At 42.8% G+C, this 27539-nt stretch overlaps 1 protein-coding gene across 1 annotated transcript; it reads left to right on the top strand.

Annotated features, from left to right (window-relative positions):
* Positions 1 to 667: 667 nt before the first annotated feature.
* ATIC (5-aminoimidazole-4-carboxamide ribonucleotide formyltransferase/IMP cyclohydrolase) lies at positions 668 to 27539 on the top strand. Its single transcript, XM_046644465.1, has 16 exons — positions 668 to 811; positions 1043 to 1169; positions 4116 to 4192; positions 4968 to 5034; positions 8990 to 9078; positions 9361 to 9512; positions 9785 to 9941; positions 13715 to 13840; positions 14656 to 14763; positions 15609 to 15694; positions 16769 to 16858; positions 19633 to 19761; positions 23722 to 23814; positions 25238 to 25420; positions 26752 to 26907; positions 27317 to 27539. Exons 1-16 carry the CDS (start codon positions 793 to 795, stop codon positions 27434 to 27436), a joined length of 1779 nt encoding a protein of 592 aa, XP_046500421.1. The 5' UTR covers positions 668 to 792; the 3' UTR covers positions 27437 to 27539.

Here is a 27539-nt window from a genome sequence, read left to right as displayed (position 1 = left end):
TAAAGATCTCCGTAGACAGCAATATATATTTATTTCGTGGCAAAGGTGTTATTTTCAAAAAAGGAACGAATGCGTTCGCTTTCGCTTTCCCTATGTTTGATGAACTAAGAAATATCCTCCCCTCTCCCTCGACCATTATCGTTCTTCTCAGCCAGGCTTCAGTCAATAACATTTGCCGATTTGCCAGAAGACACCATGTTTACGCAGATGTCAGGCTATTTAATAATATGGCCGCAAAACCTCAAATGAGTGTCAATTTCCCTTCGTTTTGCCTCTCACATGAGAACCGTGGAGTCAAGCACGGCATCTTTCATCTTCAGTTTTTCGTTTTATTTTTTTAAATATATTAAAGCGGGAGGATGGTAGCTGACTGCCAAGATGCTATCTACCTTTGCAACTCTGTGAACTTTTTCTCGTGTTTCTCGTGTTTTCTGTGTCAAGGCTTTCCACATTTCCGTCCACACTCCGGCCTCTGGGCACAGGCTGCCAAGGGCAACAGGCGTTTGCGCCGCAGGCCCCGGGCGGCCGCGCTTTTGGGCGCGGGGACAAGGCAGGCCCGGGACGCGGGATGGAGCCTGTGGCCCTGGAAGCCGCGGGCCGGGGAGGGCCCTCCAGAGCCCGCCGCCCCTTCCGCCCGGGGCTCGGGGGCGGCCTCCAGCGCGCGGGGCGGGGCGGCCGGTCACGTGGCAGGTCGGAGCCCGCCGGCCGCGCGCTTCCGTCCGGCGCAGCGCCTGTCCCCGCACGTGGCGTCGCCGCCCCGGTCCCCGCGCCGCGGACCCCGCCGCCCGCAGCATGGCGCCCGGCCAGCTCGGTGAGCCCCGCGCCCGCGGCCCGCGAGGCGGTGGCGGGCGGGACCCTCGGCCGGGCCTGGCTGCACTGCGGGCCTGCGGGCGCCCCGCCCGCGCGTGCGACCCGCCAGGGCCACCCCCGACCCCGGCCAGCCTGGAGGGGGGGGTGGGCCCGCTCGATCCCCGCGCGCAGGGCCCAGGGGGACAGAATCTCTTGTGCTGCCAGTGATGACGGAAATTGTCTTCTGTTTCAGCTTTACTTAGCGTCTCTGACAAAACAGGCCTTGTGGAATTTGCCAGAAGCCTGTCTGCGGTTGGTCTGAACCTGATCGCTTCTGGAGGGACTGCAAACGCGCTCAGGGATGCAGGTCTGGCGGTCAGGTAAGGCCCCGCTTGGTTTCTAAGTCCCATCACCACGCCGTGTGATCACGTTAACCCGGAACGTCATGGACTCCAGGCGCCGAGCAGACGTGAGCGCTCCTGCCAGCAGTGCTGTGCGGTTGGTGCAGTGTCACCGACGGTGCAGAAGAGCAGGGTGAGGCTCGGAGAGATTGACCAACTCTGCTCGGGTTTGCAGAGTTAAGTAAGAGAGAGCCGTGGATTGGAACCCCGCATCCTCGTTTCAGAGCCCCCCTTGTTAGCCACTTCCTATAACACATTAATTTAGGCGGGCCACTTATGCGAGAAAAACTGACGTTATGATTCCCATGATCTGTTTTGACTGGCTCTTTAGTAGAACTGTTGACGTTAAGATTCAGGTCTCCCTGCCTTCCCTTAGCATCTCTGGTAACCATATGAAGCCACAAATCTATCATTCTTCCCCTCTTCCATAAGCTGTTCATTACCTGGCTAAGTGATGGGAAGAAGGAATGGGCAAACGGTAAATGAGGCCACCATTGCTGACCTCAAGAAAATGAAACAGGCCTGGGACAGCTGTAATAAGCTGCGGTGAGGGTGGAGAGAAAGGACATACCGCCCCTGAAATATGCTTTAGAAAAAAGAGTGAAAGATCTGTCTGCTTTTGTTGTCATGTGGAAAATTTCGCTGCCTGCCCTCTAGATCCATGTAGATTTGGATTATTACCTTTGTCCTCTTGTAATCGTGCCTTAGGTGGGCAGTACACGGCTTCCCTAAATTTGACAAGTTCAGATGGCGAGAATGCCTTAGGTCATTTATTAAGTAAATGCTTGATATTTTCCCTGAGGCGGTTTTCGTAGGAACCTTGTAAGAATCGTGCAGAGCAGGGCGGCTCTTTCTCAACCCCAGCCGGGTGGGCATCCAAAGTCTAGACAGTGTTCTTTCCATTGGCCCTGTTGGATCCTTTTGGACCCTTCAGATGACGTAAGGTCCTCTTCTGTAGCCTCTTTTTTCCCCCACCAAACTTTGTATTAATGGGAACAGTTCAGACACAATTAAAGTAGAGAGAAAAGTGTAATGAAGCGTCATGTTGCACATCCATCACCCAGTTTAAATGCTTATCAAGCACTTCGTCTTTTTTGGTCTGCACCCCTCCCCACTCACCCCTGTTATGGCGATACCTTTTTTAAAAATTGGGAGTGTGAATGTGTTTCTTTCCTATTAGAGTGTGAGACTGTTCACGTTTTCATATGTATACTCACTCGTGTAATCCTTACAGCACCTTTTTGGTGTAGGTAATATTATCCCCATTTCATAAATAAGGAAACTGAGGCACAAAGAAGTTAAGTAACTTGCCCCAAATCACACAGTTTTATCCCAGGACATTAACCTTGAGGTCTGAGGAAAACTGATGAGATTTTAATCAGCGAGCATAGTGAGAATTATTCCCAAAATGGCAGCTGTTAAGGTACAAATTCTTAAATATAAAGGAGTGGCAAGCTTTTTAATTACCTCAAGTGGTTGTTAATTCTAAGAATGGATCTGCCTTCTCTGTTTTAGCGATTATCCTCATTTGGAGAATCTGGATTTTATTTCCTGAATTCCAGGAAAGAGAATTTTGAATTGGAAACCACGTCACCAGTTTGTCCATCTATGTTGGAATTAATGTGTGTCCTTGGTCAGACACCAATCATTTGCACATGGCCCTCCTTAATACAAGGATCTGCCCAGAGAATTCTCTATCCTGTCAGTGGAATTTGCTGCGTTAAAGTGTGTATTAAGGGCTGACCCGGTGGCATAGCGGTTAAGTTATTGGCCTTCTGCGTCAGTGGCCTGGGGTTTGCGGGTTCACATCCCAGGCATAGACCTACACATGGCTGGCTCATCACACCATGCTTTGGTGGTGTCCCATATACAAAATAGAGGAAGCCTGGTACACATATTAGCTTACGGACGATCTTCCTCAAGCAAAAAGAGGAAGGTTGTCAATAGATGTTAGCTCAGGGCCAATCTTCCTCACATACACAAAAAATAAAATAAAATATTATTTTTTACTATAAAGGCAATATCTATTGATTGTAGAGAATTTAAAAAATGTGGGAAGCTTTGATAAAAGTAGTAAAGATGGCTTATGATTCTGTGTAACATGTTGGTGTGTTGCCCTCCACTGTTTTTATAAGCACACACTTTATTTCATAGCTCCTAGGAAGACAGTTTGCTTCTTGCCTTTTTTCACTTAACATATGGTGAGCTTTTTTCCCGTGCCATTAGAATTTGCTAGTAAATTCTGCCAGAGAGGGTTCATGGCAGTTTGGCGATATGGAGCCGTATTTCATTATTGTGTCTTGTTTGACCCATTGTCATATTTTGCGATTATTTTTTCCATGTAAAAGTTTTTAACATTTACATAATCAGATATATCCATCTTTTGTTTAATACTTCGAAAGAATTCCTCACATATTTAATTTTGATACTTAAATCTTTGATTCATTCTGAATTTATTTTTGTGGGGTTAACCAGTTATTCCAATACCAACACCACTTTACTAACAATCTTTTATTTTCCCACTCATTTGATTTTTTTTTTTTTTTTTGAGGAAGATTGGCCCTGAGCTAACATCCATACCCATCTTCCTCTACTTTATATGTGGGATGCCTGCCACAGCATGGCTTGACAAGCAGTGCCATGTCCACACCTGGGATCCCAACCGGCAAACCCAGGCCACCGAAGTGGAACGTGTGACCTTAACCACTTCACCACCAGGCTGGCCCCAAAGCTAAATTCTTGTTAATACTTTTTGTCGTATATTCCCAAATTACTTCTCAGTTGAATTTATTTCTTTATACTATTTCATTAGTATGGCTCATGATCTCTCAAAATGAGAACGGTAGACTTGATGTTGGAAGATGCTTTGGAATAGTGTAAAACGTGGAATGACAGTTCAGCAACGTTCTGTTTCTCTATTTTCAGAGATGTCTCTGAGCTGACGGGATTTCCCCAAATGTTAGGGGGACGTGTGAAAACCTTGCATCCTGCGGTCCATGCTGGTAAGTATTGGTACCTTCAGTGGTTTTCAGGAATATTTTAGTTGATTCCTTTGTAGAATAAGTGAGGGAAAAGATAGGTCATAAGCTCAAAAAGAATTATCTGTGAGGTTATATTGCTTTTATCACATTCACTGCTGCAGTTCATAATACCTTGGAACCTGTTTAAAATCCAGTTGGCTTTGTTACATGATAGATTCAGGTTGTTTTCCTCTGCTGGCTGTTAGTCCTGACCCGATAACGAATTTAGAGTGCTGTTTCCTGCTGGAGTTAATGAAAATATTTCGATTTTATGTGTGTAAAGACTTTTGTATGATTCAAATTTGGAATAAAGCATCACAATGTAACTGACTCAGAAGAGAGTTCTTTTTCAAAGTGCTTTACTTTTGTTCATTTCTAAGACACTGACTAGCATATCAAAAATGGTGAGAAACAGGTATGTTGCTAACTTAGCAGTTACAGTAAACTTCGGCAGAATGAAAGACTATGAGGCTGAGAGCCATCAGACAAGCCTCTTACTATGGGAACACAGGGAGCACTAGATCGACGATAGTGACGTGAAAAGTCCTTTTATATCTTGTTGCTCAGGAAAGGGGAATCGGGAACTGACGCACAAGATTTTCAAATATACCCGCTAATCTTAATTTTTAACTGTGTGTTTGGTATTCTTAATTAGGCAATGCTGGAGGCTCTAACTTGATTGGTGGGACCATTTTGGAAAGAAGTACCTTATTCTGACTTGTTTTTTGAACCTAATACTTTAACTTTGTTAAATTAGGAATCTTGGCTCGTAATATCCCAGAAGATAATGCTGACATGGCCAGACTTGATTTCAATCTTATCAGGTAAAAATTTGAAGTTGAATTTTTAATCCATCAAGGATCAAAGATAAAGAGTACGCCAAAGCTGGTGCCTCTTTTTTAAGGTTAACATTAACATTAGGTTTAGTTTTCTGATGGCTCATTACGGTCATGTGCTGCGTCACGACGTTCTGGTCAACCATGGACAAAATACATGGCGGTGGTCCCATAAGATAGAGTACCATGTAGCCTAGATGTGTGGCAGGCTCTGCCATCTAGGTTTGCGTAAGTGCACTGTGGTGGTCCCACGATGACATCACCTAACGACTCACTTCTCAGACCGTGTCCCTATCATTAAGCAACGCATGACTGTGTAAACATTTATTGAGCACCTTTTGTGTGACATTGTACACGTGTAAGCATTTTGCTTTTGCCAGGTTTGAATTACCACAATGCATACTTAAACTAAAAACAACCTTTGGTTCTTTAGGAAGTTGTCTAAATTTTGGTACATACAGGCAACTTAGATATTTGCATAACGATATTCACTGTCACTTCTAAATATACATAACAGCTTTATTGAGATGTAGTTCATGTACCATACAATTCCTCAATTTAAAATCTATAATTCACTGGTTTTTAGTGCATTCAGAGTTGTGCAGCCATCACCACAGTTCATGTGAGGATGTATTCATCAACCTCCTCAAAAAAAAAACCTCATACCCGTTAGCATTCGTTCTTTATTTCCCCCAATACTCTCTACCCCTGGGCAACTGCCAGTCCGTTTTCTGTGTCTGGCTTTACCTCTACTGAGCTTTTCCTATCAGTGGAATCCTACATTATGTGGTCCTTTGCGACTAGCTTCTTAGCATGTGTTCAGGGTCATCCATGTTATGGCATATATCAGTTCTTCGTTTTTTTGTTGCTGAAAAATAATCCATTGTGTGGATATACCTCATTTTATTGATGAGTTCATCAGTTAATTGACGTTTGGATTGTTTCCACTTTTTCGATGTTACAAGTAATTCAGCTGTGACCATTCATGTACAGGCATTTGTGTGGATGTGTGTTTTCGTTCCTCTTGGGTGTACACCTAGGCGTGGAATTCCTGGGTCTGCTGGTAACCCTGTTTAACCTTTTCAGGAGCTGCCACCCTGTTTTCCAAAGTGGTGGCTCATTTTACATTCTCTGCAGCAGTGTAGGAGGGTCCTAATTTCTCCACATCCTCCCCAGCATTTGTTAAATGTTTTTTTGATTCTAGCCATTCTTGTGGGTGTGATGGGGTATCTCGTTTTGATTATGATTAGCATTTCCTCTGATGTTGAGCATCTTTTCTTGTGCTGCTTGGCCATTTGTATACCTTTGGAGAAGTGTGTGTTCAGATTCTTTGTCCCTTTTTTAGTCGAGTTATTTATCTTTTTGTTACTGAGTTGTAAGAGTTCATTTTTATCCCATTCTGTGGATTGTTTTCACTTTCTTCAAGGTGTCCTTTGACTGTCATAAAAGTTTTAAATTTTGATGTCCACTTTATCTATTTTTTCTTTTGTTGCTTATGCTTTTGGTGTGTTATCTAAGAAGCCATTTGATAATCCAAGATAATGTAGAATTATGCCTATGTTTTCTTTTAGGAGTTTTTTAGTTTTAGCTGTTACAATTAGGTCTTTGATTTTTTTTTTTTTTTTCACTGAGGAAGAATAGCCCTGAGCTAACATCTGTGCCAGTCTTCCTCTGTTTTTTGGGTGACCACCACAGCATGACTGGTGAGCAGATTAAGTCCGTGCCTAGGATCCAGACCTGTGAACCTGGGCTGCCAAAGCAGAGTGCATAGAACTTTAACTATGTGGCGTGGGGCCGGGCCCCCTTTAAAGTTACTTTTTATATATGAGTGTTAAGCAGGGGTCCACCTTTATTCTCTTGTACGTGGCTATCCAGTTGTTACATCATTTGTTGAAAAGATTGTTCTTTCCCCATTAACTGGTCTTGACACGCTTGATCTGTATTTTTGTTATGCCAGCACTATGTCAGTACTGTAGCTCTGTGGTACATTTTGCAGTTGAGAAGTATGAGTCCTTCAACTCTGTTCTTCTTTTTCAAGATTACTTTGGGTATTCCAAGTCCCGTGAATTTCCATATGCATTTTAGGATCAGCTTGCTCATTTCTGCAAGAAAGGGAGTTGGAATCTTCACAGGGATTGTGTTGAATCTGTAGGTCAACTTGGGAATATTGCCATCTTGACAAGATTAAGTTTTCCAGTCTATAGACATGGGATGTCTTTCCATTTATTTAGATTTTCTTTAATTTTGTTCAACAATATTTTGTATCTTGGTTCACAAGTCTTGTACTTCTGCTAAATTTATTTTTAAATTATTTTTTGTTTTTGATGCTATTGTAAGAGTTGTTTTCTTAATTTCACTTTCGGGTTGTTCCTGGCTGTTGTGTATAAATTCAGTTGATCGTATATCCTGCAGCCTTGCTGAACTCATTTATTAGTGGTAATAGTGTTTTTACGGATTCCTTAGGATTTTCTGCATACAAAATCATGTCACCTCTTAATAGAGATAGCTTCACTTCTTCCTTTCCCACCCTGATGCCTTTTCTCTCATTTTCTTTGCCAATTGACCTGGCTAGAGCCTCTGGTACAGTGTCACATGGAAGGGGGGACAGTGGACACCCTAACCTTGTTCCTGGTCTTAGGGGAAAACTTTTGGTCCTCACCTGTAAGTATGATGCTAGCTGTGGCTTTTTCTTAAATTGTGTTGAGCAATTCTTCTGTTCCTAACTTGCTGAGTGTGTTCATCAGGAAGGGTGAGCAGTTTTCTCGGATGCCTTTTGTGCCTCTATGTAAGTGACCAGGTGGGCTTTGTCCCACATTTTGTTAAGTGGTCTGTTCCATTAACTGATGTTTAGATGTTAGACCCACCTTATATTCCTGGGGTAAACCATGCTTGGCTCAGCTGTGCGCCTCTTTTTATGTGTTGCTGGATTCAGTCTGCTAGTATTTTGTTGAGGATTTTTGTGTCAGTATTTGTAAGAGATTGGTCTGTGGTTTTCCTGTGACATTTTGTGTGGCTTTGGTGTCAGGGTACTAGACGGTTGGAAGTGTTTCCCCCCTCTTCTGTGTTTCTTGTTTTATTAGTTTTTACCAGTTTTGTTTATTTCACTGGGGAACCTCCCCACAGAGCCCCTCACGTTGAGGTCCTAGGAGTAGAACTCTATTTAACTAATGGTTAATTTTAGGTTTTTTCCATATTTCACATTGTTCTTTTGACTTTCTTGTTACCGTTGTTGGATATGACCTCTCTGAAGACAGAACTTACAAATAAATCTTTCACCCTTACAATGATCCATTGTTTTTCATCCTTGTACACAATCCATTGGAAATAGAATCTAAAATCGAATGTCCTAGATCATTGGGATCTCATTCCAAAATGGGGATGTTATCTGTAGTATTTTACATTTCTGTTAAAATTTTTTTTTTTTTTTTAAAGATTTTATTTTTTTCCTTTTTCTCCCCAAAGCTCCCCGGTACATAGTTGTATATTCTTCGTTGTGAGTCCTTCTAGTTGTGGCATGTGGGACGCCGCCTCAGCGTGGTTTGATGAGCAGTGCCATGTCCGCGCCCAGGATTCGAACCAACGAAACACTGGGCCGCCTGCAGCTGAGCGCGCGAACTTAACCACTCGGCTACAGGGCCAGCCCCTGTTAAAATTTTTGAAAGGTGTTTGATGTCTTGATAGTATAATGGGTAGTTAGGGTTACCCAAGCAGCAGCATTGCAGCAGGAACTAATGTCATGGGTGCCCTGCTGACTTCAGCCCCTTCTGTTTACCTTTGCTCTGTGACACTCGGGGTCCTCACTCCTCAACCTGACTTTTCACAATTCTGAAGTGGCAGGCCGACAGCTGGCATGTTCCATCTTTAGGTGTTCTGGTCACGTTTTCTTACATAGCTGTAAGCCACGTACGTTGAATTTTTAATAACAGCTAAATTCTTCTTTTAGAGTTGTCGTTTGTAACCTGTACCCCTTTGTGAAGACAGTTGGTTCTCCAGATGTCACTGTTGAAGAGGCTGTTGAGCAAATTGACATTGGTAAGTCAGAAGGACCATTTTGGAACACTGACTGACGAGAGGATTGTTCCAATTTTAAATAAGATTTCATTCTGAAATTCATGTTGAGGGAATAGACAATAGTTACTGTTCCTGGATTGTGTTCTGGGATGACAGTGATTAGTCTTTGTTTTCTAAGCTATTTCTTTGTGTAGAGATTCATTTGAGTTATTTTGTAAGTCAGGAATTAAAGTAGACATATGTGTACAGTGACTGTATTTGAGAAACGGATCTGAAAATGCAGATCATCTTTTGTTCCTGAAGGTGGAGTCACCCTACTGAGAGCAGCAGCCAAGAACCACGCCCGAGTGACAGTCGTGTGTGAACCGGGGGACTACGCTGCCGTGTCTGCAGAGATGCAGACCTCCGACAGTCAAGACACCTCCCTGGAGACTAGACGCCAGTTAGCCTTGAAGGTGGGGACCCATGTTTAGCTGAGTAGATCCCAAGATTCTGCTTGGTGCTGTTTTCCTTTTGTTATAAATAAACAGACCAAATATTAAAGAGGTGTTCTGTTAAAAAGCTTGAAAGAGAATTGGAAAGGGAATCATTCATTGTGCTGTTTAGTATTAGTTGGTGTCTTTCCTCTGCAGGGGGGGAGTGTAGTTGGCTATGTCATACCTAAAACTGTCTTGTCCCCACTTTGAGAAATGCTGCTGGTGTGTCACAAAACTTGTATTTTTTATAGGCTTTCACTCATACGGCACAATATGATGAAGCAATTTCCGATTATTTCCGGAAACAGTATGGTAAAGGAATATCTCAGCTGCCCTTGAGGTATGGGATGAACCCTCATCAGACTCCTGCCCAGCTGTACACACTGAAGCCCAAGCTCCCTGTCACAGGTAAAGGCCGAGTGTTCTGTGGCATGTGTCGCTGTGTCTCGGTGTGTGTGTCTTTCTTATATCGTATCTGATGAGGTTCACAATTAGGAGATAAAGTAAATTATATAATACCTCTATAGCCACCTGAAGTTTGAGATGCCAAGGGGACTTGTGAGCAAAACATATTGAGACAGCTGGGGTCCTGGGGAGAGGTCAAGTTGGGGATACAGACTGGAATGTCTTTGTCACGTAGATGATTTTGAAGATGTAGGATGGGATGGGATGGCCTGGATTTCATAGAAGGGCAAGACCAAGCCTTGGGGTAGCAGTGGAGGAACCAGGGGAGGAAAACCAGGTTTGGAAACTTGAGCTTCAACCGGTTCAAATGCTGCTGAGAATGGAGAAGTGACTGTATGATCTGGGAATGTGACAAGAAGCAGTTTCCTTGGAATTAGGAATCTGGAAGCCCAGTTGAAGTGGGCCGACATAGGAAGATGACAATGATAAAGATAGTTCTTTGAACAGAGAAATCAGGACTTCCCTGGGTTTGTAGAGTAACAAGAGGGTTTTTGAATTTTTGGTTCTGCTTTGTTCTTAAGGTGGGCTGGTAGAGCAGCTGCTGCTCCTCACACTTGATGCACGGGGCAGAGAGAGAGTTGTGGGTCTGGAGGGCGTGAAGGCCTGAGCATTGGAAGGAGGGCTGGTGTTGGGTGAGGCAAGGGCACTTCCTGCATGTACTGAAATGGCAGGCACAGGGCACACAGGCCTGTTCATTTGATGGAGGGAGCGTGCGGGTGCTTCTTCCCGTCTGCCTGCCTGCCTCTTCTCCCGTCACCAGCAAGAAGCATTTCTTCCCATCTGCCTGCCTCTTTTTGCATCACCAGCAGGGGGCACTCCTTCCCATCTGCCTGCCTCTTCTCCTGCCACCAGCAGGGGGAGAGGAGGAGCTGGCAGCATGTCACAGGTTGGAGGAGATGTTGAAATATTCTCTTCCTGAGCCTTCACATCCAGGGATCAAGTTCTGTTACTCCTCTCCCTCAAACATGTCTTGCGTCTCTCCTGACACCGCCCCGCCCCGCAGTCTCCCAGCCTGCTGTGACCTCAGGATCTCTCTGCTCTCTCTGTCCTTGCTGTCCTTCGCAGCAGAGTCAACTTTTAGATGTAGAAAGCATGTGATGTTACACCTACTTAAAACCATTCGTTGGCCTGCCGGCCTGCCTGCCTGCCTGGACACCATGCGCTGCCCAGCAGACCCTGCTGTCTGGCTCTGGACAGCCTCCCCTCGCCTGCTCCTCCCCGGTGCCGTCCTCCTGTTCACACAACAGGCTGAGCTGCTTCTCTCTGGCACTTGGCACCCCTTCTTCCTTTCACCCTGAATCTTCCCTCTGGTTTCTTGTCATTCAGATCTCACCTTAAATGTCACCTTCTCGGAGAAGCCTTCCCAGGCCACCCAGACCAGAGTAGCTGCCCTTCACACTTTGTCACCCAACTCTGTTTCACTGCAACAGTTTGCATTTTAATCATCTTCAGTCTTTGTTCCTTGCTGTACCCCCAGTGCTTAGAATATCGCCTGGAATGTTCCCTAAATTTTTATTGAATGAATAATTAGAATTTTGCACAAATTTTTACTTTTAGACTTTGTTAAATCAGATTTATCTGCGTTTTATCTCAGATATTTCCTCTTTATGGTTAATGTTCCCCATTTAGATTCTGAGGCAAAAAGTACTGCCATGTACTTTCAGTGCCCATTATTTTTTTCCCCCCCTGAGGAAGATTGTCGCTTAGGTGACGTCTGTGCCAATCTTCCTCTCTTTTGTATGTGGGACGCTGCCACAGCATGGCTTAATGAGTGGTGCTTATGTCTGCACCTGGGATCCGAACCTGTGAACCCTGAGCCACCAAAGTGCAGCATGTGAACTTAACCACTATGCCACCAGGATAGCCCCTGAAAATGCCCATTCTCTTCATTTTCAAAAGCTTTTTCATTCATATTTCGTGTAAGGAACTTTTTTTTTCCTAAGGAAGATTCACCTTCAGCTAACATCTGTGTCAGTCTTCCTCTATTTTGTATGTGGGTTGCTGTCACAGCATGGCTGCCACAGAGTGGTGTAGGTCCGTGTCCAGGAACTGAACCCGGGCCACCAAAGTAGAGCATGCCAAACTTAACCACTAGGTGACGGGACCAGCCCCAGGAACTATTTTTTATAAGTACCTTTTTTTAATAGATTATTTTTTTAGAGCAATTTTAGATTTACAGAAAAATTTCTCAATAGAGTTCTCAGACATTCCCTCCCTCCACCCCTACCCCCCAGGTTCCCCTGTTAACCCCTTGCATTAGTATGGTGCGTTAATGCAGGTGATGAACTGACATGGAGTCATTGTTAGCAACCAGAGCCCATAGTTTACATCAGGGTTCACTCTGTGTTGTGTATTCTACAGGTCTTGACACGGGCGTGATGTCGTGTATCCACCCTGACGGCGTCCCGCAGAGTAGTTTCACCACCACATGCCCTCCACCCCACCCCTAAGCCCTGCACCCACTGCTCTGGTTCCCGGCTCCCTAGCTTTGCTGTTTCCAGAACGTCCTTACGTTGGAGTGGGATGCATGTGCCCTTTCACACAGGCTTCTCTCCCTTAGCGGGTTGCATTTACGGTCCTCCAGGCCTGGCTTCAGAGCTCACTTCTCTCTGCTGAATCAGGTTCTGTTGTGCGTGGGCGTCCCATGGTTGGTTTCTCCACTCGCCTGTTGACAGACATCAAAAATGGAGGGACAGCTTTTGTCAGTTATGAATAAAACTGCTAAAAAACATTCAAGTACAAGTTTTTGTGTGGACATGGTTTCAGCCATGTGTACAAATACCTGATATTTTCTCTTTTTTGCTATGTATTGCCTGTTTTGTTTCTCTGCCTTTCGCCTAAGCCCTGTGAGGCCAGGGATGTTTTGGGGGTGGGTGGGAGGGACTTTTTACTCCCCAATCCCAAGTGCCTGAACAGGCCCTAACGGTGTAGCATAGGCGCTCAGTGAGTGTTTGGCCCAGTTCTACTTTTAAAAGTGTCTACTATCCAACATAACACAAGGGAAATGCAGTATAAATTTGTTTTTAATTAATGGCCCACTATTTTTTTTATATGTGTAAACTTCTTATAAATGTTTAATCTTGAGAGATATTAACTCCTAAAAACTCCTGCCATTGGGAAGAAAATAGGCAGTGAAAACCTCTGAAGTTGTAGCCTTCTTTTCGATTGCATTTCAACTCTAGGCAGGGCCTACCGAGTCTGGTGTAAAAGAGGAAAACTCCAACACGTTTTGTCCCTTCTTTCCTCCCCCCCACAGCTCTTGCTTTAGTTTGTAATATTATTTCTAATAATAATAATAATATTATGACAAGATTTATAACTTAAATTTTATACTGTCTCTGTAATTAGCATAATTGTTTACTCTTGCTTCTGCATGGAAGTGGATCCCTGGTGATGACTCACCTTGTCATTCTTTCTCCCATTCCTGAATCCTCTGCTGTTTTATTTCTAGATGGGCTGGGTTTGGTCCTCCATTAGCGCGTGTGTGTGTGCGCACGCATGTTCGTATCGTGTTTTGTGAGACGGGCTCGGAGTCTAGTGCATCTGTTCACTTTTCTCATCCAGTTCATATATGTTTGTGTATAAGTTTGCCTCTGAATTATACTTCACTTAAACATATTTTTGCCATCTTGATATATGGTTTTATTTTTTCGGAAACGTACGTGTATCTGACGTTACTGCCCTGCTTGGTGGTGTGTGTATATTTTTATGTGTAGTTCTCAATGGAGCCCCGGGATTTATAAACTTGTGTGATGCTCTGAACGCTTGGCAGCTGGTGAAGGAACTCAGAGGAGCTTTAGGCATCCCAGCTGCTGCCTCCTTCAAACACGTCAGCCCTGCAGGTAATGCGCTGCACTCTGGAACCCTCTGGAACCGTTTTGAAACCTACTTCTTTTTAATTTTAAGAAGAATTGGCTTGTTCTAATGTGAAGATAGACATTCTTTGAATATTTCTCAAACGCTTTTGTCAAATCTGTGAACAGTATCAATATAGTAACATGATAAAATCTGAAAATAAAACATTATTTGCATATGTATAATCGTGGAACATTATTATGAGATAGGAAGATCAGGAGATAGATTTTGTTGTAGTGGAAACATGTAGAAAATAAAAAAGTGAAATGGCTTCATGCAATATGACTAAATGTTTTTCCACGTGGTTGAAAATGGAAATGAGAAAACATAAAGAAGTTGTTCTTAGGATACTTTGTAACTTTTTTGTAGCGATTATGAGAGAAGCTTTTTGCTTCTGTGTTGAAGCCAACTCCACAACTTACTTATGTCACCACATCTGCTGACCATCCAGCACATGGTTAATTCTCTGTCATTTATTCGATAGTAAAGCCATTCGAGCAGGGAGGAAATAAATGGTGCGAGGTATCAGACAGGATAGAGAGAGAGTCGGTGAGGAAGTGGCTTCACGCGCCTGCCTGGTGCTGGCCGGCCCAGAGGCCAGAGAGAGGCTTCCCTCTCACCCTCTCCTGCAGCTGGAGTTTTGTTGTATAATTATCTGGCCAAACAGAGTTTTGTTTAATTTGGTGCAGACACTAGAAATTATGCTGCATAGACTAGATGTTAAGAGAAATGTCCTCTTGATTTAGAAGTTGACAAGAAGCAACTTGCAATTTTTGGTGTGTTTTATGGTTTTCTATACCAGGCGCTGCTGTTGGAATCCCGCTTAGTGAAGATGAGGCCAAAGTCTGCATGGTCTACGATCTGTATGAAACCCTCACGCCCGTGGCCACCGCGTATGCGAGAGCCAGAGGTCAGAAGAACAGGAGGGGTTTTGTTTTCTTTGAGAGAAAAAGCAATGTTTTATTCTAAATAGGATAAAATAGTAATAGCCTTTGTTTTATTAGAGGATTTCAAATTGTTTTTTATTAATATTTCAGAATGACTGTGGACCTTGGAATACATTTGTTTATAGAAATGTATGTTAGTGTATTAATGTAATAAATGGAGGCGCCACTAGGATTCGGTGTGTGTGACTTCAGATTTAGGCTGTTGAATGCATTTGTATTGCTTAACATATGAGTAAAATTGTATGGTTCTTTTAACTACACGGAATTTGGTTAGAGTTCTATTTGGTATATTTCAGAAATATCTAATTCATGGGTTTAATAACCTGTGAATGTTACTGAAATGCTTGTGGAAGGCTGCTGAGAAACTTGATACACTTTTTCTTCTACATCAGGGGTCAGCAGACTGTGGCTCGTGGACTAAAGCAGCCTGCCACCTGTTCCTGTAAATGCAGTCTGGTTGGAAGAGGGTCCCTCGCTGGTTGTGTTGTCAATGGCTGGTTTCAAACTACAGCCGCCGACTTGAGTTGTTGAAAGAGAGACCGTGTGGCCGCAAAGCTTAAAAAATATTTGCTATCAGGCCCTTCGCAGAAAGTTTGCCAAGTTCTGGTCTAGAAGATAAAATGAAAGAATGCTTTCTCACGATTTGTTCAGTTAGATGATGTACTAGTCTATTATTTAAATCTAATGTAAACAAAGTTAGGTTTAGAGAAGTGGATTTTATGTGATCACCTTGGGGTTTTTAAAACATTTTCTTTTTCTGTGCCAGGATATTTTGTGATAAATGCCTCACTTTAATTTTTATTTCCAGGGGCGGATAGGATGTCTTCATTTGGTGACTTTGTGGCGTTATCTGATGTTTGTGATGTTCCTACTGCCAAAATCATCTCCAGAGAGGTCAGTGGACATCCGTGTGCCTTGATGCACGCGTGCCTGAGGATGGCGCTGTTTGCGCAGAGCGCTCGATGAAACCAGAGTCTGTCACGTTTATATGTGTGCCATCTGTAAATGGGTCAAGTTTATCACTCAGAACGTTCATATTTTATGTAGAACATGAATCTTTGAATTGTAATTTTGAAATTTAGTGAATTAATATTTCACATGAGTATTTGACTATCATGAAAAAGTTTTAATTTATATATTTAGTTCTTTTAAATATCTTAATGGCAAAGTTGTTGTATCTGAAGAGCAGAGGATGCCATCTTGGCTGGCGTGATAATGAACCTTCCTGTAAACTTTCGTAGATCTGTATAATGGGAGAAATTGTCAACTAGTCTGAAAAACCCCCATCAGTTGAATACCAAACAAGCATTCCAGAAAGGTGGGGGTGGCTTTGGGATGGGGGGACAGACAGAAAGGAAAGAGAAGGTAGCTCAGATTACTTGGAGGGGAAACACGTAGAAATGAGGGCTAAAGGGCTTGACAGTGTTTGGTTTCTCAGCCATTCTGCCCGTTCGCTGCCGTCCCCAACTGCGGTGCCGCTGACGTGCTGCCTGTGGGTTAGGGCACCGGCTTTGGCTGTGAGCTGGGGCTCCTGTATCGTTAGAGCTCTGATTCAGTCTGATGCCCCATCTTGCTGTGAGGGCTTTGCCTTGCCTAAGGCCACTGAGCCAGGCCCTGGCAGAGCCGGCTGGAACAGGCTCTTTCTAGTGCAAAATACCCGTGAACAGAGCAGCATGAAATCTGTTTTCTTTCTAAAGTACTTCTATTAGAGTGAATCGTTCACATAGTCTTAGTTAAAACTGAAACAACCAACCAGAAACTTGGAAAAGACAGCACATGAGATGAGGTCAGCTGTGGAAAGCTGTGTCCTCACACAGGCTCGTCTTTTCCAAGTAGTGTTAGTGTCGTCTGTTGGAGGCGGAACGCAGAACGCGCTGCTGCCTTATTTAAAGACAGATGATCGTCTGAGATTATTTGAGGCTCTGTCTGCTTTTTTTAAATAGAAATTAATGCTTAATATGTTTACAGGTGTCTGATGGTATTGTTGCCCCGGGATATGAAGACGAAGCTTTGAAAATACTTTCCAAAAAGAAAAATGGGAACTACTGTGTTCTTCAGGTGGGTGCAATTCGTGTTTGAAACACGATTTGCTCTCTTATTTTGTGTTTCTTTTTCTCCATATTTAATTTTCCCTTTGTGCTGACAACCTTCTAATTTATCCTACGGTTTCTTTATCCTTAATTTTGCGATTTTCCTTACTATTAATTTGTGGATTTAGTATGAGGATAGCATCCTTACCCTTAATTTTAACTTTTTAAATTTTTGTTTGTTGAGGAAGATTAGCCCTGAGCTAACTGCTGCCAATCCTCCTCTTTTTGCTGAGGAAGACTGGCCCTGAGCTGACATCGTGCCCATCTTTCTCTACTTTATGTGTGGGACGCCTACCACAGCATGGCTTGCCAAGCGGTGCCATGTCTGCACCCGGAACCCGAACCGGCGAATGCCAGGCTGCCAAAGCCGAATGTGCGCACTTAACCACTGCGCCACCAGGCCAGCCCCTAAATTTTTAAAAATAATATATTTACCTGCTTTGCTATTCAAAAGGTCTTAAATGTTATTCGATGCAAAGTCTCCCCATCCTTCCCCTCTGCCACTCTGTTACCTTTTTTAAGATTTTATTTTTGTCCTTTTTCTCCCCAAAGCCCCCCCCGTTACCTTTTTGAAAAGTAAGTGGTAGTTTAAATTTCTTGCTTGTCTTTCCTGAGCCTATACATATTTAACCACTGTTGGTATTGGCATTTCTTCATCTTTTTTCCCCCACCGCCAGAAAGGCACAGTGCTTCACCATCTTGCAAATGTGTCCCGTGTGTGTGTGTGTCTTGTCTAGCCAGTCCCCAGTCTTCAGTACTAGACGCACCCTGCAATGAACAACCCAGGCCGCAGTCCTGGAGGGGTCAGGACTGGGGCGCAGGCCCTGGTGCCGGTGGTTGCGATAGTGCCGCTCCTCTTGGAGGTCGTACAGCGCGTTCTGTGTCTCGATGGCCATGGTCAGGGGGCCTGCTTCCCAACACCTTGGCCCACATCGCGTTCTTCAACTTTTCATCTTGGTAATAAAATAGATGAAAATGACGTGTCATTGTGGTTTTGATTTTTCATTGTGTGAAGTGAACATCTTTTCATATCTAAGGCTGTTTCCTTTTATGAACTGTCTGCCCAACTTCTTTGCCTGTTTTTCTAATTGATGGTTGAGATTTTTCCTTACTGATTTTTAGAAGCTCTTATGTGTTAGAGAAACTAGTCCGTAGTCTCAGATTATACATGGATAAAGCAAAGAGTTATTTGAACTGAAAGTAAAAATTCATAATGCCATTTTTCAGAAGGTGTTGATGTCAGAAAATCTTTGGAATCCCAACTCTATATGATGGAAGTTAGTGAGTACATCTCCTTTCTTGTAAGAGACCAGTAATTGCATGGTTCACCGTAGATTTCACATCAGATTTCCAAAGAAGGAAAAATAACACATTAAATACACATAGTTTTTTTTCTTTTTAGGCCACTTGATAGCAAGGTTAACCATTCAGTGAGCTCCAACTATATTCTTGAATTTCTTAAGTGTTTTTTTGTTCTTATTGTTAAAAGTGTTAAGTACTTACAGCTTATTAGCAGTTACACGTAGCATCATGGAGAATGTTTTCCCAGCCCTGAGCCCATCATCATGACCTCTTGAGCACCTGACAGCATCATATTTGAGGGTGTAAAAAGAATATTGGGCTTCCTCGATCTTTTATTTTTTTGAGTTTGGCTAAGTTTGTACATGGACACATAATTACATCCACGAAACAGCTGTTCCTCTGCCTGGCCGAGGAGAAGTGTCTTGTGACATAGTTAATAGGAGGGCATGTTCCAATTTTAGAAATTTTATAATGCAAAGGAAAAAGCATTTTAGAATTCAAGAAAATGCGAGTTAGCAGAATTTATATGAGGGCTTGCTTATAAGTTGTAGATATGAGTGCTTTCTAGGTCAAAGATCATCCTAGGGACAAATGAAGGGCCAGCCCGGTGGTGCAGCAGTTAAGTGCGCACCTTCTGCTTCAGCAGCCCAGGGTTTGCTGGTTCAGATCCCAGGTGTAGATGTGGTACCACTTGCAAGCCATGCTGTGGTAGGCGTCCCACATATAAAGTAGAGGAAGGTGGGCATGGATGTTAGCTCAGGGCCAGTTTTCCTCAGCAAAAAGAGGATTGGCAGCAGATCTTAGCTCAGGGCTAATCTTCCTCAAAAAAAACAAAGACAAAGGATAAATAAAGAAATACTTCCAAGTTTAGAAAAATACCTAGGGAGAGAGTGATCCTGGGCAGATTATTCCCAGGTCTTAATATCTTTTCACTTCAAAATTTGGGAGGAGAGGAAGGTAGCAATAAATGACAAATCTTCCTTTTCGAGTAACAAAGACTCATACTGCAAATGCTATTTCCTTCCCTTTAACTTTCTAATTCAAGTGTTAGCTGGGTATTTTGTAATAGATTTTTAGGAAGAAAGGAAAATTTAAATTTAACTTTTGTGCCCCTGCCTGTTCTTGTAGCAAATCTGTTTTGTCTGCTGGTCTTTCAAAAGGGCTATACAGGCAGTGCCCCCAGTTAGCGTAAGCAAAAATGCTGTTGCTGGAATCATTGGTTTTATTATGTTTGGTATAAATTGTAAAACCCTACAGGGTTGTAAAACCTGTAAAATTTTGGGGGGGCAAAACGTTGGTGCCTTGCCCTTCTCTTCTGCCCACATTGGCATGATCTCTCATGGGCTCAAATTAGGAAAAAGGCGTTTTGTACATAAAATAAATGAGACTTTTTGAGGGATGTCGATGCATTACTTTTAACTCTTTGAATTTGTGTTTTAGATGGACCAGTCTTACAATCCAGATGAAAATGAAGTTCGAACCCTCTTTGGTCTTCGTTTAAGCCAGCAGAGAAATAATAGTGTCATCGACAAGTCGTTATTTAGCAATGTTGTTACCAAGAATAAAGATGTAAGTTGGAAAATATCTGAACTGAATGCTAGTAATTCAGTAGGTGTGTTTTCAATATTTATAAGCTTATGTATTTAAGACCTCTATTTAAAACTGGCTGATGTGCAAATTGCTAGCTCTATCTTTGATTGTCAAGTAAGTTTCAGAGCTTAAAAAATGGATAAAAGACCATATTAGAAGCTCCTGTGCATATGTACGTAATAGAGATATTTATCTTCAATTATACATAAATGAGATCATATCTTTTATGATTCTGTAACTTGCCTTTTTTCCATGTACTATCCTCCAAGTGTGTTTCTCTGTCAATAAATATAGATCCACGTGTTCATCTGAAAGGCCATGTGGTACTCGATGTGTGGATGTGCATGGTGGGTGTCCAGGTGGCTCCCATTTTCAGTGATGTGATCTTTTTTTTTCTGTAGTCAAGTATCTGCTCTTAGGCTGGTTGTCATCTTTCAGGACGGACAAATTCCTAGTATAATAATGGTGATTTTTTTTTTTATATTTACATGTGTTGTATCATTTAATATGCACAGCACTCTATATGAGGGGATGACTACTATCATTTCTATTGTGAAGATCACAAAATTGTGACATAGGGGACAGATAAGAAGTTTGCCCAAGGTTACATGACAAGGAAATGGATGGGCTGGTATTCGTTTTCTGAAATCCTCAGTTGGGCCTTCGGTTTTGAAGGATGTTTTTGCAGGGATCTAACGTTGGCTGTACTTTTCCAGTACTTCAGATGTGGAACTCCGTTCTTTTCCGATTTTGTCTGCTAGCATGCCTGCTCTTCTTGATTGAATGCTGGGCACTGGATATGTAGAAACTGTGGAGGTGTTCTGAGGTCTGGATGGTGTGTCTTCCCTGTAGAGAGTTGACCTGCGTTTCTGGCTGGCAGATCAGGCAGAGGCGGGTCCTCTCCATCCTGGCAGGAATTGAGCTGATTGGAGTCGGGGCCTCGGTCTTTGTGAGGACCGTTCTGTTTGTGGTTCACCTTGTTCTGCTGGAGGCACCAAGTGTCCCCTGGTTCCACTCGTCCCTGGTGCGCTCCAGCTCCCTTTTGGCCCCTGAGTCCTGTGAGACCTCCAAAAGCTGTGCTCAGCTCCCTTACCTCTTCGTTTATTGGCCTTGCAAGTTGGAAGATGCCCTGGGGGAAAGCATAGATGGTCTCACTCATTTCTTCCTGCTCCCTTTATCTCTGGGATCTTTGCCTCTCAGTACTTGCTCTTTTATTGGCTCTGTGTTCAGCTTTTCTGTCTGTTCCTAGAAGAGGATTAGTCTCTTAGCAAGTCGTTCATTTAGCAGAAGTGAAGAGAGGAGCTGTTCTTCCCCGGTCCACTCCTGAGGCTCTAGGTGGACTTGCTGAAAATAAGCTTTAAAAGCTTTATCTGGATGGTTCTGTTAATAAGCATGACGTGATGAAGACGTGATCTTTGTTTGATTTAGTGGATGTTCCTCCACTTTTGTCTGTGAAGGTTCGTGGTGTCCTGAAGGAAAGGACCACGTGGGCGTTAGATGTACAGTGTCTTCCGGCTCTGTGGAAGCCGCTCCTGCGGTCAAGGCCGTGAGGTGCAGGGAATTCTGCGTGGCAACAGTGTTTACAGCAGCGTTACTTTAAGCATCTCACAGTAGAAGAAGGCCTTTTTTTGCTTTTGTTAACCTGGTTGCTTAATGTATTGTTAACAACGCTGAAAGCGTGCTGGCCCAGACTCCGTGGTCCCAGGTTGACAGCTGTGCCGAGCCACCGAGACTCTTCCCTCTGTGAGTTGTCCTTGTTGCGTCGTGGCTGTCGGACTGCTGAATAACTCAGTGATATCTGATAAGTTTTGTGCCTCTGGCTCTGCTAGCTTGGATGTTTTTCACAAGGATCGAAGGTATGATCTTAATTAGTCTTTTCTCTAAATTCTTCTCTCCTTGTTTCATATGTATTTTTAATAGAAATTTGGAAACTTAAGGATGAGAATGATGGTTTTATCCTCTGTATTCCCCTCCCTTCTTTTAAAGCAGATTTTTGTTAACATTCCAGCCTCATAATCATCACATTTAACTATTAGGTCTGAACGGTTTCAGTCCTGAGAAAGCAGAAGTGTGAGTTAAGCGTTACTAAACATGTTTGAATTTTTTGCTCTTCTCCCTTTTTTTGAATAATGCTTTAATTTATTTTAATTTTTTATTCCATGTTTGTAAGACTGGATTCCCTCACTCCCAGCCCCCCCCCCCCCCGTTTACGTGTCTCATATTTCTTTATCCTGACGCAGAATTCCAGGGTTATATTTAAAGGTAGAGCTCTGGGAAAGCTGGCTTTCGTTGTTAATCTTAGAACCGAAGGAATAAAATGTATAGTTGATGACTCAAACACAGATAGAGTCAAGAAGGAATATATTACGTCAATAGCACCAGAATAGTAAATTCTGAAGAGATTCTAACAGTATTTTTTTAATTAAGCTTTTAATTTTGAGATGAAAATAATTGTAGATTCACGTGCAGTATTGAGAGTTCCCATGTACCTTTACCCCTTTCCCCTAATGGTAACGTCTTGCAAAGCTGTATTACCACATCACAACTGTGACATTGACATTAATACAGTCGAGACAACTTTTCCATCACCACAGGCGCCCTCATGTCGCCCTTTGACAATCACACTCACATCCCTCCCGCCCCCACCCCCTGCTTAACCTGGGGCAGCCGCTAATCTGTTCCCCTTTCTGGAATTTGCACTGATTGTGCGTTCATGAACAGGTTTTATGTGAATGTAAGTTTTTATTGCTCTGCTATAAATGCCCGGGTGTGTCATTGCTGGGTGCTGCATGGTATCATAGCTGTCTGTTTAGTTATTTGAGAAACTGCCGACTATTTTCCAGAGATGCTGTGCCATTTTACATTTTACACCAGCGCTGTTTGAGTGGTCCAGCTTCTCTGCATCCCCACCAGCGTTCAATGGTGTCACTTATATTTTTTTAAGATGGGTGTGTAGCAATATCTCATGATTTTAGTTTGCATTTGCTATGGCTAATGATGGGCATTTTTTGTGAGCTTTTTGCCCTCTGTGTATCCTTTTTGGGTGAAATACTTTTTCGTGTCTTTTGCCCATTTGCTAATTAGATTTTTTTTGTTAAGGAATTCTGAGAGGTCTTTATATATTTTAGGTGCTAGTTGTTTGCTGGATATGTTGTTTGCAAATATTTTCTCCCAGTCTGTAGCTTGTTATCCTCTTAATACCGGCTTTTTTGCAGAGCAGAAGTTTTAATTTTGATGAAGTCTGATTTATCAGTAGTTAGCTCATTTATCACTTAGCTGCCGCTTATACCCTTGGTCCATGTAGCACACCAACATAGGTCATTGTCCTTCTTTGTCATTTGTATTTTCTCTTTACATTAAAGATGGTGATATTTTGGGCTATAATATTTGTTGTTTTATTCTATTTAGACTGATAGTTCACAATGCATTTTTGAATGGTTTCTACTTAGAATATTCTAGACACAGCAGAAAATGATTCTAATTTGATTTTCCCTCAACAGGCTGGCCTGTGTGTGGGCATCACAGTTGTTTGCAATGTCTGTGAAAATTATTCTGTGTTTTTTCTCAACATAAATGTCATCACGCCTCCAGATATTTGTTGGTACTGTGGTAGAGAAAATATTATTTGTCAGTTTTGGAGTGGATATGGTATTTCCTGTCTTGTGTGATTTGTGAACAGGCCTAAGCCAAAGTTGCTGCAAAAGGGCATCAGTTTGAGTCGATGACACATTAGGCGTTGTGCTGAGTTTCACGACCAATATGTTAAATGTTGATCTTTTCAGTAAAACATGATAGTCCTTGGCATGAACGGTTAATTTCACTGTCATTTGGGCGAGAGAACTGCATTATAAGTCTGTTACAATAAGTGACGTGTAAGATGCTTGAAGTTGAAGGAAGTTTAAGAAGCCTGACGTGATTTACCGTGCTGTGTGTTTGCAGTTGCCGGAGTCTGCGCTCAGAGACCTCGTCGTAGCCACCATCGCAGTCAAGTATGCCCAGTCTAACTCCGTGTGCTACGCCAAGAACGGGCAGGTAACGAGCTGCCACTCCCCTGACGGGCAGCTGTTTTACCAAATGGTGTTCAAAAATCCAGCTGCCTCAGGTCCCACACCAGCTGAAATGGAAAATTTGCCAAACTTTGCTCCCCTGGGTTTGTCAGTGTTTGCTCAGTCGCTCGGCGGATGGTAAAGCTCCTGATTATGAGGTGTCTTTGCGACTAAGTGTTATGGTCAGTCCTTGCTTCTTGTCCAGAAGGAGTTGCACATTCTGGATTAGTGAGACTGACAACTGCTACAAACTGGTGTCTTCCTCCCCTCCCCACTGTCGGGAGCATTTCCAGTGGAGAGGGAGGAGAGAATGCCAGTGCCATCCACCGGCCCCTATTTTTGCAGATCGTAGATGGTATTTTCACATCTGTTTCTTAGGTTATTTTACCAACGATCCGTATACTAGGAGTTAACGTGATCTTTTAAAGTCAGGTTTACTGAGGCATAGTTTATATACAGTAAAATTCACCCTTTTTTAAGTGTAGAGTTTGACCAGTCTTCACAAATCATATAGTTGTGTGACGACTACTGCAATCAAGATAGTGAACTTTTTTTTTTTTTGGTGTGTGAGGAAGATTGACCCCAAGCTAACGTTCGTTGCCAGTCTTCCTCTATTTTTTTAATATGTGAGATGCTCCCAGAGCATAGCTTGATGAGCTTTGTGTAGGTCTGCACCCAGGATCCAAACCTGCAAACTCCGGGCCACCAAAGCAGAGCATGCACACTTAACCGCTAGGCCACCAGGCCGGCCCCAATATTGAACCGTTTGTACTGTCTGATGTTGAACTTCTTTCCTGGTGCACAAGCCATAGAATGCAGGACTGAGCGAGCTCCTCACTCAGGCTTCTCCTGACACTGGGATGAACCTGGTTTTGCCGTCGCTTCAGCAGCACTGGGAGCCCTTTCTTCCCACAGTGTCTTGAGCTCTTCTCTCCACATTTATTAAAATATTTGGCCCAAAAGTGGGAGAGCTGAGTAGATATTAATTAACATGTGACCTGGAAGACCCTTTCAAATTCCGAATTGTAGTGATCACCAACTGTTAAAAGATTGCTAGTCTCTAATGACAGAAACCTTGGAGACTGTGGTTACTGGTCTTCTTGGGCTCAGGGTCTAATAAGTTCCAGTAAGATCATACTTCACTGCTGATATCCAGGAGTTCTAGAAACTTCCAGAATATTAATAATCATACTTCAGATGTCACTTAAGAGGTAAAACGTATAAATAGTAGTCATAAACCTCCTACCTTCACCTCTTAATGACTTAAGAATTATTTACATTTCTCTTATTTTGGCCGATGTTTTCTTGCACAAAATTAATAGGTAAATTTTGGGGAATATGTACAGAAGATCCTTTGAGAACAATGTGTTTCTGGAAGAGGTGTTCATTTTAACGTCCACGTTCCTCAGGTTATTGGCATTGGAGCAGGACAGCAGTCTCGGATACACTGCACACGCCTCGCAGGGGACAAGGCAAACTCTTGGTGGCTCAGACACCATCCCCGGGTGCTTTCAATGAAGTTTAAAGCTGGAGTGAAGAGAGCAGAAATCTCCAATGCCATCGATCAGTATGTTACTGGAACCATTGGCGAGGTAAGGCCTGTCGCTGGGTCTGGCTGGAGGGTATTAATGCATTCACCCTTTTCTGTGTAACACACTTCACCTTGGTCACTACAGAGAGAAAAAGGTATTTTTTTTTTTGAAATTCTATATTGCTAGTCTAAACTTCTTACCAATTCCTTGTTGTCTTCTGTCTCGTTTAATTTCCTTCATGGTTCTTCATCCCTTTCTGTCTCCATAAACCTTCTTCTCTATCTTTTTAAATTATAACCGTTGGTTTAGTTTTATATGTTAGCACTTCGCCTGTTGATTATAAGCTTTTGATGGCAGGGACCGTTTTTCACTTGTCTCAAGGTGTCGGTGACAGAGCCGAGCGTTGTGCTTGCTCTGCTGTAGGTGTGTATTCAGTGTTAAATACAAACCACCTGATGGCAGCGGACCAGTGTCTTCCTTCTCCCCTCGCATTTGCTACAAGCTCCATTAACAGCTCACTATATTTTTGTTACATTTCATGTTCTTTGACGTCTTCTGTTTTGAAGAAGGGGTATGATGGGAGCATTAAAATCACACGCCTCAGGCAGCCTGTCAGAAGAATAGAATTTAGCCAAGTTTCTGGACATAGTGAGTGCTTAACAAGTACTGGATGGAAAACGAGAGAGGCCCAGTAATCAGAATGTCGGGGCCTTTTTGAAGGGGCGAGTCGGCCACGCTGAGTTGTCCGTTCAGAGACGGGGATCTGTGACGTAGGAAGTGTTGAAAGGGAGGCTGCAGACTGTGCCTTGTCACGGTGAAGTCCTCGAAACAGCTTTGCATTTTTACTTTAATCTTCTATTTTCTGTTTGATATTATCCAGCAAAACCCTGCTAATTGTCCTGGACGGGTTTATGTGTAAACAAGAATAAAAGTATGTTGTTTAAGCCCAAAAATCACCCAAAATGGAAGGACCTTCTTGAAATATGGTTATGAATCATATTTTGATTTGTCTGTGAGACTTGACTGTATGCTTGAGGCTAATTGTATAAACACAGTTCTAGAATGTCCATCGTCTGTTTTGTTGCTTGCTGTGATAGAGGGAAATAAAGTAGTAGATTTAACTTAGGCAGAGATTAAAAACAAAATAAGTTTGAAATAAGCTTATTTAGAAAGTAAATGATAAGTCTTTATTTGCTGCACTTAGACTCATTTTTCTTCATTAATGTTAAAAGCATCAAAAAAGAGATTCTATATATGAGATTGAATGTAAATAAGAGTCCTTATTCATAATTAAGAGATTCTAGGAAAAGTGCCCAGTGCTTTCCGGCATTCTGATTCCATCAGGCAAGATGGTGGCAGAAACCTTCCTCTCCCCTCTCCCCGTGACTCAGGATGAAGATTTGGCAAAGTGGAAGGCACTGTTTGAGGAAGTCCCTGAATTGTTAACCGAGGCAGAGAAGAAGGAATGGGTTGACCAACTTAGTGGAGTTTCTGTCAGCTCCGATGCCTTCTTTCCTTTCCGGGATAACGTAGACCGAGCTAAAAGGGTAAGTGCGAATTGGTGTGCAGGTGCGTAGAATTGGTCATGATGCAGAAACTACTTCAGAAATCCTGCTTCTGATTTTTAGGTTCTGTGAGTTATAATCCAAGCTATGGCGGTGTGATATGTCCGTAATATTTAGGGAATTATTTTGACTTTTCCATTTGATGTATAGATGACCCAAATCCTGTTATTTTGTCTTTTTGACTGAGTGAATCAGTGTGAATCATTGTTAGCTTATGCTTTTTAGAGAGGGATTTTGAATTTCACGTGTTAACATAAAATCGTATTTTGGAAGTCAATACTTGAGTGAATCAGTGTGAATCATTGTTAGCTTATGCTTTTTAGAGGGGGTTTTGAATTTCGTGTTTTAACATAAAATTGTGTTTTGAAGTCCTTATCTGCTCTCCCCTCAGAGTGGTGTGGCGTACATTGCTGCTCCTTCTGGGTCTGCCGCCGACAAAGTTGTGATCGAGGCTTGCGACGAGCTGGGAATAATCCTCGCTCATACAAATCTTCGGCTCTTCCATCACTGATCTCGTCACATGTTGCTTTATGGCTTGCTTATGTGGAGGTGAAAAATCATGTGTGAAATTCTGAAAATGCCTTTAAAAAGAATAAAACATTAAATGTTAAGAA

This window comes from Equus quagga, chromosome 17 (assembly GCF_021613505.1).
Source record: "Equus quagga isolate Etosha38 chromosome 17, UCLA_HA_Equagga_1.0, whole genome shotgun sequence".
NCBI lineage: Eukaryota > Metazoa > Chordata > Mammalia > Perissodactyla > Equidae > Equus > Equus quagga.
The sequence above is the reverse complement of the archived record's forward strand: the minus strand, read 5'-3'. Positions and strand labels throughout refer to the sequence as shown.